This window comes from Acomys minous (genome assembly GCF_964271855.1).
Source record: "Acomys minous genome assembly, chromosome: 4".
Lineage (NCBI taxonomy): Eukaryota > Metazoa > Chordata > Mammalia > Rodentia > Muridae > Acomys > Acomys minous.
This window is the reverse complement of record NC_140486.1, coordinates 26,549,029-26,568,446: the sequence shown is the minus strand read 5'-3', so window position 1 is coordinate 26,568,446 and position 19,418 is coordinate 26,549,029. Positions and strand designations below refer to the sequence as shown.

Genomic DNA, 19,418 nt, shown 5'->3' with positions numbered 1-19,418 from the left:
CCTCTGGCCTCCACATACAGAGAGAACAGAGAGAGAGAGAGAGAGAGAGAGAGAGAGAGAGAGAGAGAGAGAGAGAGAGAGAGAGAGAGAAAGACACAGACAGAGACACAGAGAGATATAGAGAGAGACACAGAGAGAGATAGAGAGAGACACAGAGAGACAGATACACAGACAGAGACAGATACAGAAAGATAGAGAGACAGAAAGAGAGATCCTGGACGGAGCCAGACAGGGCCTGGGCCCAGCTCTCACAGGATTTGAATTCCACACGGTAGTACAGGTTGTGGGCTCTTAAGTTAGAACCTTTGCCTTGACCCTTCCTAGCTGTGTGACCTTGAGCCAGTCCCTTCAGCTCTCTGGCCATTATTTTCCTCCATCTATAAGATGAGTGATTAACAATTGTGCAACTTATAGGTTAGAATAGTCTCAAGGAAAGGCCATACTGTCTACTATGATGCCCAAGACTCCAAGGTGATTTCCTGCCTACCCGTCAGACACCTATACTTCCTTCCCTAATCTTTCTTCCTAGCCCCGCAAACTCCCAGCAGCTGCTCTAGGACCACTGTTTCTGCCCTTCCACCCCACCCTCCACCCTCTACCCCCTATCTCCAGCTAAATACAAGAGGCTTTTCCCGACACCAGTCTGCAGCCATTTTCTGTCCCGTGCCCTGGCAGTCCCTGCTGCTGGCTTACGGGTTTGCCAATCTAGGGACATCTCCCTCTGGACTTCGAGTCTGCTGATGACCTCTGCTCTGGAAGGACAGACAAGCTCCATCTGCAGGACTCTGAGATGGCACAATTGCATGCAAGCCCTGCATGCGCTGCTGCCTGACTGCCACACTCAATGTAGGCACCTGCCCCTGCGGGGGAAGATGATTTCTCGAGCAGTAAATCTGAAGTCTCCATCACTCAGTTTCAACATGGAAAGTCTTATTTCATCTGTGTCCATCCACGCAGTATACCCTGCCACCCAATACGCACAAGCAGATGTCTGTAGAACTAACTTGTTTTATTCTGAAAAACACCCCAAGATGTCTTGTGCTATTATTATTCTATTGGAGAGGTCATCTTAAAAGGAAGGTCAGCCATCATGTGCCTGAGGCTGGGCGCCTGAGCCGTTGGGGCTGAGAGAACTTTGCAGAATGGCTCTGGGCACTGGTTCTGTTGAGTCTCTGGGCCTCCCTTGTAGTAAGAATCACTGAGGGAACTGAGAGAGGCAGCTCACAGAGGCAGAAACAGTACTTCAGAGGTGCTTTGGACCATGAGCTCCATCCTGGATCCCTCATCCCAAAGTCCTGGCTCAGGAAGCAGGCTGGATTTGTATCGCTGATGTTGTTGCTAAGCTTGATTTTATATATGTGTCTGTGCATGCGTGTGTAGTATCTGCAGAAGCCAGAAGAGGATGTCGCATCCCTTGGAGCTAATGTTACAAGTGGTTGTGAGCTGTCCAATGTGGGTACTGGGAACCAAACCTAAGTCCTCTGGAAGGGCAGCAAGTGCGCTTAACTATTGACCCATCTCCACAGCTCCTGGTTTTTGTCTTTTGAGATAAGAGTTCACTCATGGGAGGAAGCCCAGACTGGCTTCAAACTCATGGCTGTCCTCCTGTCTCAGCAACCCTGGTGCTGGGATTCGTAAGCATGAATCATGATGCCCACGGCTTAGAGTCTGAGTCTAGTTCAGCTACTGAGGAAGTGACTTGCCCAACTTCTCCAAACCTCGGTTTCCCCTTATATAAACCAGGAGGTAATGTCACCTGGTCAACAGGAAAGGAGGTGAGGATTCAACAAGATAATGTGGATACAGAGGATTCAGAACCCTCTGAGCCCCCAGAGGGGCTTAGTTCTGCTTGCAAGGCACAGAGGGGCAGCTCACTTCAGACTCCACTTTCTAGGGGTGGCAAAACAGGCCAGGCAGGGGAGCTAGAGCTAGCCTAAGCCAGGTGCTGCTCCAGAGAGAAAAACAAGAACCCAAGACCCCCACCTAGGTGGGCACATGTTGGCTTGAGCAAGCACAGAAGGTGGAGAATAGCGCAGAGGACACAGGGTAGGACTGATAAAGAGCCATGGCCCACCTGGAAGAGCTCGGCGTCATCAGGGTTGTACTGGCTGGGCTCTGTCTCTGCGCTCTCCGGGCACCACTGCAGCTCCCCAAAGCACGCGGCTGAGTCAAAGTCACTGGCGTCCAGCTGGGAGAGGTCAAGCTCTGGGAAATCAGCACACAGCTGTTCCTCCCCGGATTCCCCACCCTGAGGAGACAGGAAGGAAAGAGGTGATGAGAGCTCAGTGTGGCCATATCCAGCCAGGAACCTGCTCACCCGTAAAGCTATCGATCTGGACCCTCCACCAAGATCAAGGCCCTGCCCACATGGCATGTCTTTCTTCTTACCAAGACTGCTTCGCTGAAAACTTTATTAGAGCTTGTTAAGTAGTTAGCATTTTATGTGGCCCTCACCTGAAAAGTGATGCCAGTGAGGCTGCAAAGCTAATGCCCTGTATATTAATCACACAACAGAACAAGGAGATAATAACGGCTGACACTGAGTGATTCCCAAGCTTTTGTGAGACACCCAAGTCCACAGGCATGTTATGAGGTGGCGGGGGTGTGTGTGTGTGTGTGTGTGTGTGTGTGTTATTTACAATGGCTAAAGTGTGGGGGACCACTCAATAGAGGATAAGTTGGAAATGAAACCATGACATACCTCTCTAACAGAATACCATAGTCCTATTAAAAAACAAACAAACAAGGGACAGAAACCAGGATTGCCTTGAAAGTGGGCCAGAGAAATCCTGATACAGAATAGCCTGGCGCAGCAGGCAATCCACAATCCACATGTGTGTGGGAGGAAATTGCAACCGTGCTGCAAGCTTCTCCATGTAGGATAATAGCCATGTAAGCTCACAAGAAGAGGTCTACAGAGCTCCTCACCCACCTGCAGTGAGGGGAGAGAGGGTGGGAGGAAGTTTGAGGGGACTCTGGTGGCAGCACCATCCCGATGGGGGGGGGGGCAGGGCCAGCTCCATCCTCATCTCCTGGGGATTTATTATTAATGTAGTCCCCAGTCCCTCTGCTTGAATCAGACGCTGCCAGCTTTCTCATCTGCTACTCTGAAGATTCAGAAACTTGTCGAGGCAGTTTCTACGGCACTGCGGTGGGACATCACAGATCTGAGGAAGGCGCCCGAGGCCTGGATATCTAGAGTCTAAATTTCTACTCATCAGCCAAGAGCCTTATAGGGAAGGCCATTCATGTGACCCTCTGGAACCCAACTGTCTCACTGGTGAAATGGGTACAGTCCCTGCCTTATAGGCCCAAGAGCAATTGAGGCGATGTTACAGTCTTAAGAGAAATAGTTTTTTTTTTCAGGCCCTTCTCCATAATTGTTCCCACTTACTAGGCCTCATAAATTATGAATAAATGTATATAATTAGCTCAACTTGAAACGGGGAAAAGGGCTTTTACCCAAATTTGGGTCAAATATCTTAATTGGCATTTTGCAAGAACACTGCCTATAGGGGCAGCATGGGAACCGGCATTCTCCGAACACTGCCATGCCCAGCTGAGTCTCAGGCCAAGCAGCACTGTGCCAGCAAACATGCCCCGGGACGTGTCCCCACTGTCCCTGCTCTCCATCGTCTCCAATACACACATATCCAGGAGCCCTAAACATTGAGCTCTGAGTTACTCAGAGCCATGGACTACAGAATATGCAACCACCAGGGCTGGTGGTAGTCAAGTCACGCAAAAGACATGATTAGAGTCACCTCCTCTTATTTGCACAGACAATTCCAGAAGTAAGCAAATCATAAGTTTTAAATTACACGTCATTCTGGATAGCGTGATGAAATCTTAAGGAGTCAGGCGCAGTCTCGGAGTCCTTCATTTGTCCAGTATATCCATAGGGTATATACTACCCACCCATTAGGCTCTCCAGAGCCTTCCTTGTTACCAGACAGGCTGCTGTGGCATGGCAGTGCTGTCGTCAGTTAACTTTTATATCACAGCTCAAGGGTGGCAACAGCGCCATCATGACATGTTAATATGGAGTCATGAAACTCTTCTCGTAGGGGAAAAGGCAAGCTCTCTAGTCAGGAACAAGAAGAGTAGGCGAGGTGGTTAAGAGCTAAGATGCAATCCAAGAATTTGTGAAGAAAAGGGAAAAAAATCATGCTGGTTTTGCTATCACACCTCAAGCTTTTACTGTTACGGCCGCAGTACAGAGTGAGGGCTGAGCAGAGATGGATAAGGCTTCGCTTCATGCTCTGTGTCTAAGCATAGAGAAACCCTACAGCATTCCAGCACCTACTTGGGACCTCAAACACAAACGTCAAGAATAAGAAGGACCACTGCAGGAGTTGTGACAAGGCCAGCTAGATGCTTCTGGGCCTAGCTCGGAGCCTGAAGGTGAGAGGGGACATGCTGCCTGAACTCTGAATCCCTGAGCAACCCAGCCTCACCAGTTCTGGATCACAAATGCTCAGTAGCTGCTGCCACTAAAGGGAGAGCTGGTTTCTCCCAGCTGCCTCCAGGAGCTTCTGTCCTCTGGACATCCAGTCAGTCTGTGGCAATGCAGACAGCTTTGGCTTTGGAGGATGCTCAGTTGCTTTGCTTCTAGGTTGGGGCTGTTGTAAGTTTGGAATAGTTGTGTCTGAGTCTTTCTGTGGATACATGACTCTATTTTCTCTGGGGTAAATATCAGGTCTGGATTTGCCGGGTCATTCCGAGCACGGGAGATGATTGTTTTAGATAGAGGGGGTGAGGTGGGGACAGACAGAAGCTGGATGATGGAGCAGGCAGGAAAGGCTTTTTAGGAGGGGCATGGTCAGTGCAAAAACCTCAGTGATGATGCACCTACAACATGTTAACACATGTTAACGTGGAGCCACGGGAGGGCTGAGGTCAGCAAGCTGCAGCTCCTTGACAGGAGCTGGGGGGTGACAGTGGAGAGGTGGGTGGAAGCCAGATCAGGTGGGGATTTTAAGAGATTTGGGTTTCACTCTGAGCAGTGATGGGGGTAGGGTCGCCATAGCAACAGTATCTGAGTGTGATGGGGGCAGGGTCATAGCGACAGTGCTAGGCTGATGGAGGCATGCAGGAGATGGGAGGTGGCAAGCTTTAGAGCCATCACTTGGACATCTCCAAGGCCCTGTAGAATAGGGAGGGGGCCTGCAGCTGAGATAGAAGGGCATTAGACAGCAGGGGCCTGCTGACCAGCAAAGCCTTCAGTGGCCAGCCTCCTGCTATATCCTTGGTCTCGCTTACCCCAGTAAGTCAGAGAAGCTACCTCCATAGCACCCAATTAACATTTAGAAACAGCTTTAGAATCCCAGTTCATCTGAGGGTCAGCGGCCTGGAAAGGTAGTCCAGGTAGTGGGTGATCTGGGAGGTAGAGGCTCCTTCCAGAACCAGATAAAAGGGCTGGAGGGTGTGGCACAGTGGTAAAGTGCCTGCCTTCAGCATATACAAAGCTCTAGGTTCAATCCCCAGTACTGCCAAAGGGGCGGGGGGGGGGGGAAGAGAGAGAGAGAGAGAGAGAGAGAGAGAGAGAGAGAGAGAGAGAGAGAGAGAGAGAGAGAGAGAAAAGCATAGTGGAAGTTCTTCCCAGAGACACGTGAGTGCATAAAGACTTCAACACAACTCTGGGGTCTTCACACAGCCGAAAAGCTTCTGAGCTGGCTGCTCTACCTCCTTCATTTTGCAGATGTGGAAACTGAGGCTCAATGAGGATAATGGGTCTGCTCAGGATCATTCAGAGAGTGTCCCTCCCTCACAAAATGCCCATAAAGGCTGTACATATTGATCCCCATAGCAGCAGCTCAACATACTCAGAGTATAGCCAGTGTATAAAAATAAAGAACCTCAGCTTTGTAGCCTTGTCAATTAGGCCCAAGACCAGGCTGCAGCTCAGAACCATTAGGCGTTCCACTAATGGGACATTCTTGGCCTCCTGAACATTTGCAGGCTTTTGAAGGGGTACCTAAGATGACCCAGTTCCCTGGGAAAGGTCTCAATTGGGGCTTTCTGGCCCTGTCCCGGCTGCCTGCCTTCTGCAAGCTCTCCTGATGAAGCCAAGAGGTCACAGTACAAGATTAATAGCCACTGCTATTGAGTGCTTACTAGATGCCAAAAGCCATACTAAGTGCGTCTCATATACTTTCTCATCAGAGGGTCAATGCCACTGTCCCCACAGTACTTACTGGCCAGCAGACTAGTAGGAGGAGAGCCGTGTGTGTGTGTGTGTGTGTGTGTGTGTGTGTGTCCACTTGTGTGTGTGTTTATTTCTACTGCTACAGTAACAACATGCTATCTACGCATGGCATCAACAACAAAAAATCAGGATATGCATGCTGGGAGGCTGGCGGCCTGACACCAGGCCGTCATCTGGGCTCCTTCAAGGTATTAAAGGGAAGGAATAGCCCTGTCTCAGTCCTTTCTGTTTGCCTTGGAGGTGGTAATCTCCCTTTCTGCACACATTTTCCCCTTTGATAAGGACAACAGCCAGGCTAGATCAAAGACTACCTAAATTGGCCTCATTGAACCTGATCTTTCCTGAAAATATCTCCAATGAGCACCCAAGGTCCCAGGCAGGTGAAGCTGAGGCAAGCCCAAGTCTTTCCCCTCAAAGCCTGTCCTACGATCCATTACCATCGGTGAGTGTGAGAGGAACACTGCAGACTATCCATTTCCACTTACAGAGGAGAAGTGTGGCTTGATGGGGGTTGGGAATGGCCCAAGTCACGTGGGTGAGCAAGGACGGGTCTGGGGACAGCAACACCGCACCATGTCCCCGGCATCCTATACGCACAGCCTCTCACATCTGCTCGCCCCCACCCGGCTCTCAGGTTGCCAATGCTCTATGCCCTTTCCTCCAGCAATACCATAGCCCGCATCTGAAAGGGGTTGTGGCTTCCTGGAGCCAGGGAGATAAATGACCCTGGCAGAGGATTTGCACAGCTTCTCTCCAGATTCACATAAGTGGCTTCATTGGAAGCTTGTGTATCTTGTTGGAAATCGATCCCCCTGTTTCAGAAAGAATGCATCTTGGGGGGGGGGAGTGAGGCAGGGCGGGGGGCAGGGGGAAGTCCAGTCCAGTTTTCCTGCTTGCAATCAGCAAATCTCCTAGCTTATTCCACCCAGAGCAAATTCTCAGAATTCCTGAGTGGAAGGGAGGAGGTGGGATGGCAGGTAGCTGCAGGGGTAGCTTGAGTTCTGGACTCGTGCAGTAAAACACCTTGTGTCTTTTGGTGGATTCTCAGGACTTGAGACTGGAAAGACCACAGGACCTATCTTACCTAAATCGTCCATACAATGCTTGAATTTATCTAGTGTCTCGGAGCCATGTAAGCTGTGGGGCATTATTTAGGCTGAACTACTGCACTTAAGGAAATGCACACAACAGCGAGTGAATTAGTGAATAAATGTCCAAAGCGGAAACACAAGTACAAAGAAGAGGACAGTATAGAGGGGAGCATACAAGCAAAGGAGCAGCAGGCAGGCCCTGGCCTTGCCGCTGGCGCCGAGTCTGAAGTCAAGACAGTGACTTTCCTTTATTTTTACAGGCAAACACCTCCCAGGCCTCTTACCAAAATAAGGAAGGTAGGCTGAGTGCCCCAGCATGTACCAGGCACTCTGTGAGTTCCTCAGATCACTGCAGGCTGCACGTTTGTGATCCCTAATGCTAATCCCAATCCTCAAGGTGAAAGGTGGTAATGTTAGGAGCTGTGCTATTTGGCAGAGCTCCTCTGAGTGAGATTAGTGTCTTTAGAACAGGAACCTGCAGCAGCCACTCCTAATCCATTACAATCAACCCAGGCTAGGCCTGGACCCTGAGCCTCCATGCCTTTCTGGGAAAGGAGGGAAGGAAACACACAAGGTCCTGCCCCCCCCCCCCCCCCCGCCCGCCCAAAAGCCATTTCCATTCACAGATGTTTTGCTTCCTTCTTCTCTGACATCCCTTGTTTGGTTCTGCCTCTCACTGGGGGCCCTCCCCTAAAGCCAGGTGATCAAAGGACCCGTGTCTGGCCAAGTGGGCAGGATTGGGTTACAGGTTTTGTTAAGCATTTGGTTAAGAAGGCTCAGCTATGCTAGACAGGCTGGCATCCATCTTTGCCAGTGCCTGGGAACAGCAGCCTGGACTGCAGCAAGCTAGGGCAACGCAGAGCCAAGCAGGAGAGGCAGATTCTAACAAAATGATTTACACACTGGATCCAGCTGGGTCTGAAGGCAGCCACTCCCTGTGCTCTACGGGTGTGTGAGTGAATAAATCCTCCTCCTAAACCACATGCAAGTTGGAGTTTGCACCACCTATCAATGACAAAGTGACAGCTAATTCATCTCTCTTACATTAAAAAAAAAATCCAATCTTCTTGTTGTCTTCCAAATTAATACAAAACTCTTAAAGAGGAGTCTAGCAGAATAGTAAGAAGTATAGACAAGCTTTCCCTCCCTCTCCCAAATACTTACAGCAGTATCAGAAATCACACACACACACACACACACACACACACACACACACACACACACACACACACACGCAAAGAAGAATAAATAGATAAAATGAGGGGACTCTAAGACCAGCCTGAGAAATCCAGAACTACCTGAAGTCAGAGATCCCTGGAAGGGCCATCCTCTAAACACCGGGCCAAGCAACCATGGCAATGTCTGGCCTTGGGCCAGCTCAACACAACTTGATGCTCAGCCCTTTACAGCCAGGCCCCAAGCTCTAACCAAGCAAGTGGTCAGGGACCCTAACAGAAGGTCTGGTAAGAATGGATCCTCCAACTCTGAAAACAAGACAGTGTTGGGTACTCAGGATTGGCCATGAGCCTGCCTAGCCCTGTCAGGGGCAGAGGAGCCAGGGTAGCAGTGTACTTGGGACAACAGCTCTGCTCCAGGGACAGGACATCAGAACCACCCTGAAAAGCATCCTCCATGTCCCAGCCCAGTCCCACCCAGACTGTCTTGCCAGGCTAGTGTCTGTCAGTTGTGGGCAAACTTAATCTTACCATGCCTTTGGTACACTGATGCCCAGTCTCCAACTGGCCAGCCAACCAGGTTAGCTGATGTGCTCCTATCCTGCACACCATCTCCTGCACACCATCGCTGCTCACCAAGCCTGTGCTCTGCTAGGCACTACTTCCTCCCAACTCATTTGTTACTAGCCTCACAAAGTTAAAAATTGGTTTGTTTTTTTTTGGGGGGGGGGGACAGGGTTTCTCTGTGTAGTCTTGGCTGTTCTAGACTCACTTTGTAGACCAGGCTGGCCTCGAACTCACAGAGATGCGCCTGTCTCTGCTTCCCAGAGTGCTGGGATTAAAGGCGTGCGCCACCACGTCCGGCATTTAAAATCGTTCTTAGCTCACACATGTTAGTAGAAGAGATGAGGGCTCCATGAAAACTAAGCTGTGGGCTGCCGCAGGACCCGAGCAGCTTGAGTTACTAAGAAAACCTGCTGTCGGGTTTTATATGGATGAGATCAGCATCAAAGATGAGACACAGTGATGTGGAGATCCTGGTCAGAAGATGAGTAGACAGTGGCAAGGAAGGACTCTGCACTGACTGCCTGGCAAGTCACTGAGACTGACCGGTGTGGCCATCGCGGTGGGACACTGGGGCTCTAGCCCTGGGGTGGGGAGTGTGCAGCAATGACTGGGACTCTTAGTTCGGTATCATAGCCCTCTAGCCAAACAGGCACGATGAAGGCACAGAATGCATGGCTTTGTGTGTACAGCATTCTGTGACTTTTTTCCCTAGGATTTCCCATCCCCCTACCCCCTCCCCCACTGCTATTCCACTCCCACTGCACTGGAAACAGCCTCATAGCAGTTGAGGGACACCATAAGGGGCGGGGCGCTGGCATGGTCCCTGGCCACACTTTCGCCAACAAAATCTCATACTGTGCGTGATGAAATCGAGGCTAACAGAAAAAGGAACAGCGGAGAGTGACCCAAGATCTGCACAGCCAGCTCCTAGCCGGATCATACACCTAGGTCCTCTCCCTGTATCCCCTGCTCAAGCCCTTTTCAAAATGACAGGTCACTCCCTCAACAGCTGTGGCCCCCATACCCATATTCTGGACCAGATTCCTGCCTGTTATGAAAAAGGGAGGGAAAGAGAGCAGAGGTCCAAAAAGCAGGTGCTATCTTGCTTAGTCATCACCTTCCCCTACCCCAGCCCCCCCTGTGGCCTCCAAGCTGTCCCTTATCCCTCTGAGATCTTATGAGCTCAGGTTGCTGAGCAGGGTGGGATTACCTGGGGGTTGGGAGCTCTTGCGGGGCCAGGCGTAGGCCTTTGGAGTCCAGACTCCCTTTGTCTGGCACCAGGGTCTGGGGGAGTACTCTCCCCTCTCCCCAGGGCAGCATGTCATTAGTACCTCTCAGCAGGCACACCGATGCCCAGGCCCAGGAAGGCAGTGTTTGTTTTTAAACAATAAGAGGTTAGCGTATGCTGTGACTTGGGCTACTATGCACTTTGTGTTTGCCTGTCCTTGCAGTTGATTGTATGCACTTGAACTCAAGGGCCTCTTGAATTCCCACAAGAGTGGCAGGAAAGATGCTTGCTCAACTGCCAAGTGATGCGTGCACGCATATCCAGAGGCACAGGCAGCTAGCTCTGGTCGAGCCTTGCTATTCACAGGCAACCAATGCACCTCTGGGCATCTTCAGAGGCCCACATGCAGCAGGGAGCCTATGGGTTCCCGCCTGGGGCCCTCGGAACTGGCATCCCTCACCTGCCAGTGGCTGCTTACCCTTCATTATCTCCAACCCACTTGACCAGACCACCCTGACTCTGGCTTCGCCAGTACCCTGCTGAGATTCTCTCGGTGAGCACTTCATTTGCTGGAATCATGTTCACTACTTTCAAGATTACAATTTAGTGTTATTAGCTACATCCACACTGTTGTGCAACCGCTGCCACCCCCTCCCTGACTTCCTGAACTTTCTCCTATTTCCAAAGTATCATTCCTTAACTAGGGGGTTTCCCTGGCAGCAGGGAACTGCTTTGCCCCTGCCATGCCCCCAGCGCACACAACAATGTCTGGCATGCAGTAGGTGTTCACTGAAGATGTGCACAAGAAACAACATAAGAGCTTTGTGAACTATTGAAGGGCAGCGAACAAAAGCCAAAGGGTACGTGCTCATTTCTTCCAGACAACCCCCAAACAAAGCTAGATAGCTCTTACAATCTCGGTTACCACATAATCATTTTATGTCTGTCAAACTCTGCGGGGACAAAATTGTCCTGTGCTCCTTTTCTTTCCTGGTTCTAGCTGCCCCCCCCCTCACCTTTGTGAGGTCAAAATGAAGATAGATATGTGGCCATACAAGCTGGCTGACACCAACACTCACCATTTCAGCACATCCACCTCTGCCCAGCGCTGCTAGGGTTATCAGTTGCTGAAGGGCAGGACCAAAAATAAACGGCTAGGATCAAATGCCACTCAGAGCTGCTCTTTAATACTCAGGAGTGGCTGAAAGGCCTTGGGAGGCCTGGAGATTTGGGGGGGGGGGGGGGGGAGGAAAGGGAGAATCTGCCACAGTAAGGTACAGGAACCAGAAGGCAAAGCCATAGCTGAGAAGAGGGCCACTTAGGCATGGAAAACCCAGGCAGCCAATGTCACCAGCTTGGGGAGGAAAAGGGAGAAAAGGAGAGAAAAGAACCACGCATGACAACAAAATACCAGAACTCTAAAAGAAGGTCCAGTGGAGACAACTGAGTCATCCCTCTGCCTCAGGCTCTGGCATAGTCATCCTGGAACTCCAGGTTCCTGCCTTTATTTCTAAAATTGGTATCTTTATACAGATCCTTATGGGAGTTTGTGTGTGTGTGTGTGTGTGTGTGTGTGTGTGTGTGTGTGTGTGTTTTAAACAACGACTTGAAATACAATTTATTTTGATTACTGAATTGCTGGCACAGGAGCCAAGTACATTCTTGGCCTTACCTGGCCCCGCCTTGGCAGGATGCAACGGAGAAATTACTATATGTGCAGGAGGCTAAAATGGAATTACGCTCTAGGCCATGCTATTAGCCGAGCCTTGGGACCTCCATTTCAGTCTCTATGCAATGGGACCTCTAAGCCTTCACTGGCTATACAATTGTCCTAGGCTGTTTGGTGAAGTATTTTGGGTAGAGAAGGCTTTGGGAGATATATAAAACACTTTCCATAGGAAATGCTACTAAATTCTTCTCTAAGAAGCAAAGGGACTAATAAGAGTAGCGAACGCCATTCAGTTTGGGGCTTGGTTTTTTTTAGATACTTTCTCAATATGTACCCAGACTGGATGGATGCAAAGTCTTGGTCTCTCGTGCCTCCAGCTCTTGAAGGCTTGAATTACACGTGCAGTGCCACACCTGGCCTACAGAAGTTCATGTTCCTTTGCTCTGTCTGTCTGTCTTTCAGTCTCCCCCCATGCCTCACCCCACCACCTCTCAATTCAACCCAGACTTCTAGAACATGCTCTACCACTGAGCTACACCTACCTATCTGTAGCCATGTATGCATGTGGGGTTTTTTGTTTTTGTTTTTTTTTTATGTTTTCATCATAGTTTATTATAAATACAAATATCCAAGAATATAATAGTTTATCAGCTGACATAAAGATAAAAATACAGACTGATGGAATGTCATTTAGTTATTTGATGCCAGTTTATCAAATAGTAAAAACTTATACATTTATTTAATCAATGAGACATTTATATACCCATTTTATTAACTCATTGTTGTAAGAAAACATTACAGGAATTGGAAAAATTCAGAGAGAACAAATGTGCTTACACAGTTTAGTCAACATTCACTCTAAGTTGCATCTAGGATACATGGCCTGTGATTATGTAGTTATAAAACTTCCAATTGCCAAGACAAAAGACATACAGGTAACTATGTGAAATTTAGTCATTTTACCAAGTTTATTTCGGGGAATTATCAAAATGATCTTTGAGGTTTAATATATTTTTCGTGCTAAATATAAATTACATTTTATTTTATTAAATTTACCTGAAATATACAAGTTCTATGAGGAATAGTAAAAAACTTCTGTTCACAAGTATGTGAACATTAACACTCCTGAAATGTATAACCCAAGCTAATGTTTTTCACACGGAATACATTTGTTGCTTATCCAATAGGAAATGCATATGTTTTTATTTATAGTTGCATGTGTGCATCCTGTGGGCACTTGTGTCACAGCACATGTGTGGAGGTTAAAGAACAACTTGGTGGAGCCGGTTCTCCTCCTCCACTTTTTAAAAAAAGATTTACTTACTTATTTATTTATTGTATATGGGTGTTTTATCTGCAGAAGAGGGCATCAGATCACATTATAGATGGTTGTAAACCACCATGTGGTTGCTGAGAATTGAACTCAGGACCTCTGGAAGATCAGGTGGCGCTCTTAACCATAAAGCCATCTCTCCAGCCCTCCTCCTCCACGTGTATGTGGGCTTCAGGGACTGGACTCAGGCAGCCTGGATTTTGTGTCTTCCCCAGCCCTCATCCATCTTATCCATCTCACCAGCCCCTGTTTGTCTGGTTTTTGAGAAATGGCCTCACTATGTTACCCAGGCCGGACTTGAATGTGCTTTGTAGCTCATGTGGGTCTTCAACTTTTGATCCTCTTATTTTAGCCTTCTGAACAGCCCGAATTACGGCCCTGCATCGCGGTAACCCAGCTTTCAATTTTGAAGTGAATGTGAAAATATTCACTCCATTTATAAAGGAATGAAGCCTTCCAAATGACTAGAGTTCATTTAAGAAGAGTAAAAGGGCTTGCAAGATGGCTCAGTGGACTAAGGGGGGTCTGCTGCCAAGCCTGGGGACCAGAGTTTCATCTCTGGGACCCACATGGTAGGAGAGAGAGAGAGCTACTAAAAGTTGTAGTCTGAGCTCCACATTGGTGCCACCCTGGCAGATACCCCTGTAATGCATGTCATAAATAACTAAATAACTAAATAAATATATGTGTGTGTGTATGTGTGTGTGTGTGTGTGTGTGTGTGTGTGTGTATGTGTGTATATATATAATCTTTAAAAGAAAAGAAGAATGAGGGATGAGAAGATTCCTGTTTTTCCTCCAAGTCCAGGCACTCTCTTTCTCACCTTCTGACTTAATCCAAAGGAGAGCTAGGCATCCTGCTGGCCCAAGGAACAGGGCCTTTTCACCCCTCTACCACCAGTGGGACCCTCGTAACAACCTGCCCAGCTCTTTCCCTCTTTCAAGAGGGTTCCCAAGATTTAGAGTATATCTGGGGCAGGGCTAGAGCCCTCTGGGTTAGGTAGCTGAAAAGTACCTGGCTTAGGATGACAAAAACATTCTGGCCAGCCAGGCGTGGTGGCGTACACCTTTATTCATTTCCACACTCAAGGGGCAGAGGCAGCCAGATCTCTGTGAATTTGAGGCTAGTCTGGTCTACAAAGTGAGTTCTAGGATAGCATAGACATAGTGAAACCGTGGCTCAAAACAAACAAACCAACCCATTTTGGAGCTGGAGATTAGAGAGCTTGTACAGCGTGGTGAATGTACTTAATTCCATTGTTTTGTACGCACTAGTGTATACATTTTGTATACAATAGAGAAGGCTCCTTGGAGTCCTGGAAATCCGTATTCTCTGGATCTGTTCATGATGTCTCCTGCCCCAGCTGGCAGGAGAGATAGCAGAGCCTAGCCAGGGCTCATCTGAAAAGCCCTTTGCCTGTTAGCACTGTTATAAATAACCAGAAAGAGGCAGAAAGGGGTTCTGGCAGAAGCGTGAAGGTCAGGCAGCCCCATGCAGCATCTGAGGAAATGTCACACTTGACAGGCCAGGGAGGAGCAAACTCACATCTTTTCCCACCCACCCAGGTGGAAGGAGGCCTTGCTGTGACCTGCCCAATATCAACAGTTCTGAGGGGGCTGGCTCCTTGTGGCTCTGAGCCCTTGGTCCCTTGAGGGGTCCCCTTTTCCTAGCAGGCTGGGACCTTGGCAGGCTGAGCCAGCCAGGTCTTCACACCTGCCCAGGCTTCTTGGCCAGCCTTCCTCTCAACCCACCCAGGGAGCATGACTCAGTCAGTGCTCAGCCCACCAGTGCCCCTGCTGCCACACAGTGTGGGAGCTGGAGGGCCACATGGCCCATCTGGTCCTGTGGTTCCCATGCTGGGCTCCCTGGGGAACCCCCAGCCTGTTCTTTTTCCTCCCCCACAGACCCAGTAAGGCCCTGGGCTTTGAAGAGAAAGGAATTCCGAGGGAGTTAATTAGATTTTCCATTTTTATTAGCCAAGAGCCATACAGTGACAAGCCATCTCACTATTTAACCTTAGTGAATTCAACACAAGATGCCTGGCCCCAAAATAAAATAAAATAGCCATGCTACTATTTTTCTATACTTGTGAAATAGGGTATATATTTTGCATTTAGGGTCTGATTTGCAACACACACACACTCCCCACCCCCCCACACGTCAATGGTGATCTAGAGGTTTTCATGCGGTTAATTTGGTCCAGACTGCAGTCTCTCCATTGCTCTGGGTCCCAGTGGCTTCTGAGAGCCCAGATAAATGTTAGGACAGAGATGGACTTGAGGGTAGGTACTGAGGCTTTGCTGAGCAGAAATGTGAGTCCAAACCTAAATTTTGTTGTTGTTGTTGTTTGTTTTGTTTTTTGAGACAGGATTTCTCTGTGTAGCCTTGGCTGTCCTAGACTAGCTTTGTAGACCAGGCTGGCCTTGAACTCACAGCGATCCGCCTGCCTCTACCTCCTGAGTGCTGGGATTAAAGACATGAGCCACCACACCTGGCTCAAACCTAAATTCTTTTGGTATCCTAAAGTTGGGGATCCTATCTGGCTGAAAAACCCTATCTTTTACCCAAGCTTCACAGGATTTCCAGCTTGGCTTGTCCAGCGGATCCCTCTCTTGTCCATGGCTCCCTGACTACAGAACACTAGTCTTCCTTCCCCTGGAATATAGCTCTTGAACCTTTGACCTCTGCCACGTCCCCGCCACCTCCCTACTATTCACTCCCAGGTAGATCCCTGAGATCCCAAGCCACACACTTTGTGAGGCTTAGAGCACCAACCCAGGGCCTGGTTGCCTCTACTGTGTGGAGGGACTGGGGGAACGAAGGGGCGGGGCGCTCTGGTTACTGTGTTTTCCCTGGGCCGATTCCCAGCACCTAGAACAGTGTTCAGTCTTTGTGGGGAGGGTTCTGCAGGAAGGATCTAAGGAGAGAGCTCCCACTTCCCTGGCTAGTTTTAATACCTCTGCCTTACATTCGGTGATAGTCATCAGCTCCCTCACGCTCCCCGCCCCCTTGAAAGGGAGGCTTCTTCACCCATTTATTCCCTATGGAAATGTCTTTCCTTTTCCGTCGGACAGATGAGGAATCCAGACCCACAGACTCCCAGATAAAGCTGGTGGGAAAAGACATTCTCTTTGGTCCCCTAGGCTTTCCTTGGTCATGTGACTAGGGAGGGCCAGCGGCCAGGCAGGCTGCTCTGCTTGAGAGGCTCCATGGGTGGAGGCACGGATGATGGGCTTTCAGTCACAGTGGGGTCTGCCTTCTTCAGAATATCCAGCATATCCAGACCTCTTGGTCTGTCCATTCAATGACAAGTGTCCGCTCCCTTCTTAAGAAGCAGACGACACAGGGTGGGGGGTGGCACTGTCCACAGAAACAGTCAAAGGAGCATAAAATGTCCAGGAATCACTCAAGTCTGAAAAAAAAAAAAGGTTGGAAACCCTCATCTACACTACATGACAGCAAAGAAAAAATAATCCCTTGCTAGGACTTGGGATCGCAGAGTTTGTAAGAACTCCTTGAGTTCTAAAGCGGATGTTCTCCCCTTTGCTCTTCCCAACAAGACAGAAGTTAAGTCATTTTTCCAATAGTGATGCTGAGGTGCCAGGAGGGGAAGTGACTTCTGTAAGACTACATAGCAAGTCAACAAGAGGAAGAGGACTCCCTCCTTAGACCTCCAGCTCCTAGCAGAAGCCAAGTAGGAAGCCTGGGAACACATTCTTTGTGCTGTGACCTAGACCTTGGACTGGCTATCTCTCTGAGCCTATTTCCCATATCCCAATACTGGTCAGCCTCAGAGACCAGGCAGAAGTCATCAGGGCCTCAGAGATGTCATCGGGGCCTTGGTACATGCAGGGACAACAAGTAACACCCTGGGCACATCAGAAAGCCACAGAACCCCCATAAGCAACTCCTCGTGAGGAAGAAGGCATGAAGGGCATAAGTACCAAGGGACCAAGTGCCGTGGAGCACATAATAGGCCAAGTGTAAAAGACCTGACGGGTCTTCACTTGCTCCTAACTATGGGGTCCCAGCAGCAACAGCCTCACCTGGAGTACCCACCTTTCATGCCGATGCAGACCTAAGGAATCAGACCCTGCATCTAGTAAGACCCCTTGGTAACACACATGCACATTCAAGTTTGGGATGCGGGGGTATTATAATCAGGAAGAGATCCTAGCATGTGAATGACTACTACCTCTAAACTCTACCCAGCTGGCAATCCCCAGCTAGAGAGAACAGATAACATGGAGTGCTATTCTAGGTGCCGCCTGAGGCATGGTAAAACTACAGAGGCCAACCACTGCACCGACCGACAGCCTAGCAGGCTAACAGCTGCTCAGTTAGTTTTCTTTCCTTCCTCAGAGGCCAGAAGGAAGGCAGCTTCTACTTCAGTTCCAAGTTCTGCCTGGGTATCTGGGAAACGAGGCTGAGACACCCCCCCCCCCGCCCCCCAGGCAGCAACAGATGGGGGACAGGGTGGGAGGGAGCAGAGAGGAAAGAGGAGAGCTCAGGAGGTCAACAACAACAACATCAACAAACCCAAGCAGCAGAGGCCATCCAACCCCCAGAGACACACCGCTCAGCTCACAGGAAGAGCGGCCAGAAGCTAGCAGGCCTGAGCAAGGATCAAGAACCACAAGACTGTGGCCCCTCAGGCCCTCCATGACAATGCCTTTCTAGGCCTGGCTCTGAATCAGTTCCTGTGGCTAGGGCAGACACAACCCTGAGGGTCACTAGGTTGAAGCCTGGGCTGTGGGCCACTCCTTGACCAGGGTTAAACACATTTAGGTCGTCTAATGGGATAGGAGGTTCTGTGCTGTGTAATTCTGGCCAGAAGACTTAACCTCTCTGATTGTTGAGTAATGGGGCATTAGCAACAATCCTGTGTGGCTCCTTCAGGTTCCTAAGAGAGTTTAAGGGCTCTGCATGGTATCTGGTGCAAAGCCCAGTGCTCAAAAGACAACGGCTGGGCTGGAGAGATGGCCAAGATGGAGTGCCATTAAGAATGTGTACTTCCCTTGCGGAGGACCAGAGTGTGCAGATCACAACCACCTGTGATTCCAGCTCTAAGAGATTCAGCAAGTCTGGCCCCTGTGGGGGCTGCACTCAGGTGCACATATACACACACAAACACAATTCAAAAATTCTGAGGGAAGCTGGGCGTGGTGGCGCACGCCTTTAATCCCAGCATGCGGAGTCAGAGGCAAGTGGATCTCTGTGAGTTCGAGGCCAGCCTGGACTACAGAGCGAGTTCCAGGACAGCCAGAGCTGTTACACAGAGAAAGCCTGTCTTGGGGAAAAAAAAAAAAAAGACAATGGTCATTAGTGAATTGCAACATGGTCTTGAAGCAACTGCTGGGACAGCTGCAGCTAGGGTTGATGTGGCTCTGCCACTTGTTCACCACACAGGCATGGGACTTCAGTTCTGAGGATGGCCCAGTCTGCAATAGATTTCCCTCACATCTCAAGGTAATCATGGCCTCTTGCCTCCACTTGGGTTCCTTCCAGCAGCTTAAGGCATTCCCAGGCTGCTGGATAAAGCAGCTCTCGCCATCACCCCGAGATGTAGATCTGAGGCCACAAAATTCCCTCCAGGGACCTCGCAGAGAAAGACCAAACCCTCTCTGGTTTGGAGGCCCTGTAGAGCCTGGCTCCGTTTACCTCTCCTGGGTCATTTTGCTGTAGCACTCCTCTGCCTCCAGTCTCAGGGTTTTTTCTTTTTTGGCCAACTGTTGTCATGACATATCAGGATCTCTCCCTATAAGGTTTTATACATAAGATTTTGTACATTCTATGTCCTCTCTGTGGAACAGACTGTAGAACAGATATTTTACCCAGGTAATCCCTATCTACCTGTCACTCTTTTCTTCTTCAGAGAAGCCGTCCTTAAACCTACAGACTGCATTAGGAACCAACTGTATCCTCTCCATAGCCTTCTGGATCTAGAACCTCCTAGAACTTATAATAAGAAATTAAGCATTTATCCACGTGGTACCCTGTACATGATAAGTGCTCAATAAATACTTAGGCGCCTGTCCAACCCTGAGCCACCATCAGACCCACTGAGCCTTCTTTCTCACCTAATCCTCTGATCCCACCCACGATACAAGCCCAGATGCTGTCTGACCCTTAGTCTATGTCCAGGAC

At 49.3% G+C, this 19,418-nt stretch overlaps 1 protein-coding gene across 4 annotated transcripts in view; it reads right to left on the bottom strand.

The window, feature by feature from the left end:
* The window catches only part of PPARGC1B (PPARG coactivator 1 beta), a 112,379-nt gene that overhangs the window by 30,685 nt on the left and 62,276 nt on the right, over positions 1-19,418 (bottom strand). For all 4 annotated transcript variants that reach the window (XM_084779394.1, XM_084779395.1, XM_084779397.1 and 1 more), the window contains exon 2: positions 2,075-2,248. In XM_084779394.1, the coding sequence (XP_084635520.1) occupies positions 2,075-2,248 (174 nt within the window). The remainder of the gene's footprint in view (positions 1-2,074; positions 2,249-19,418) is intronic.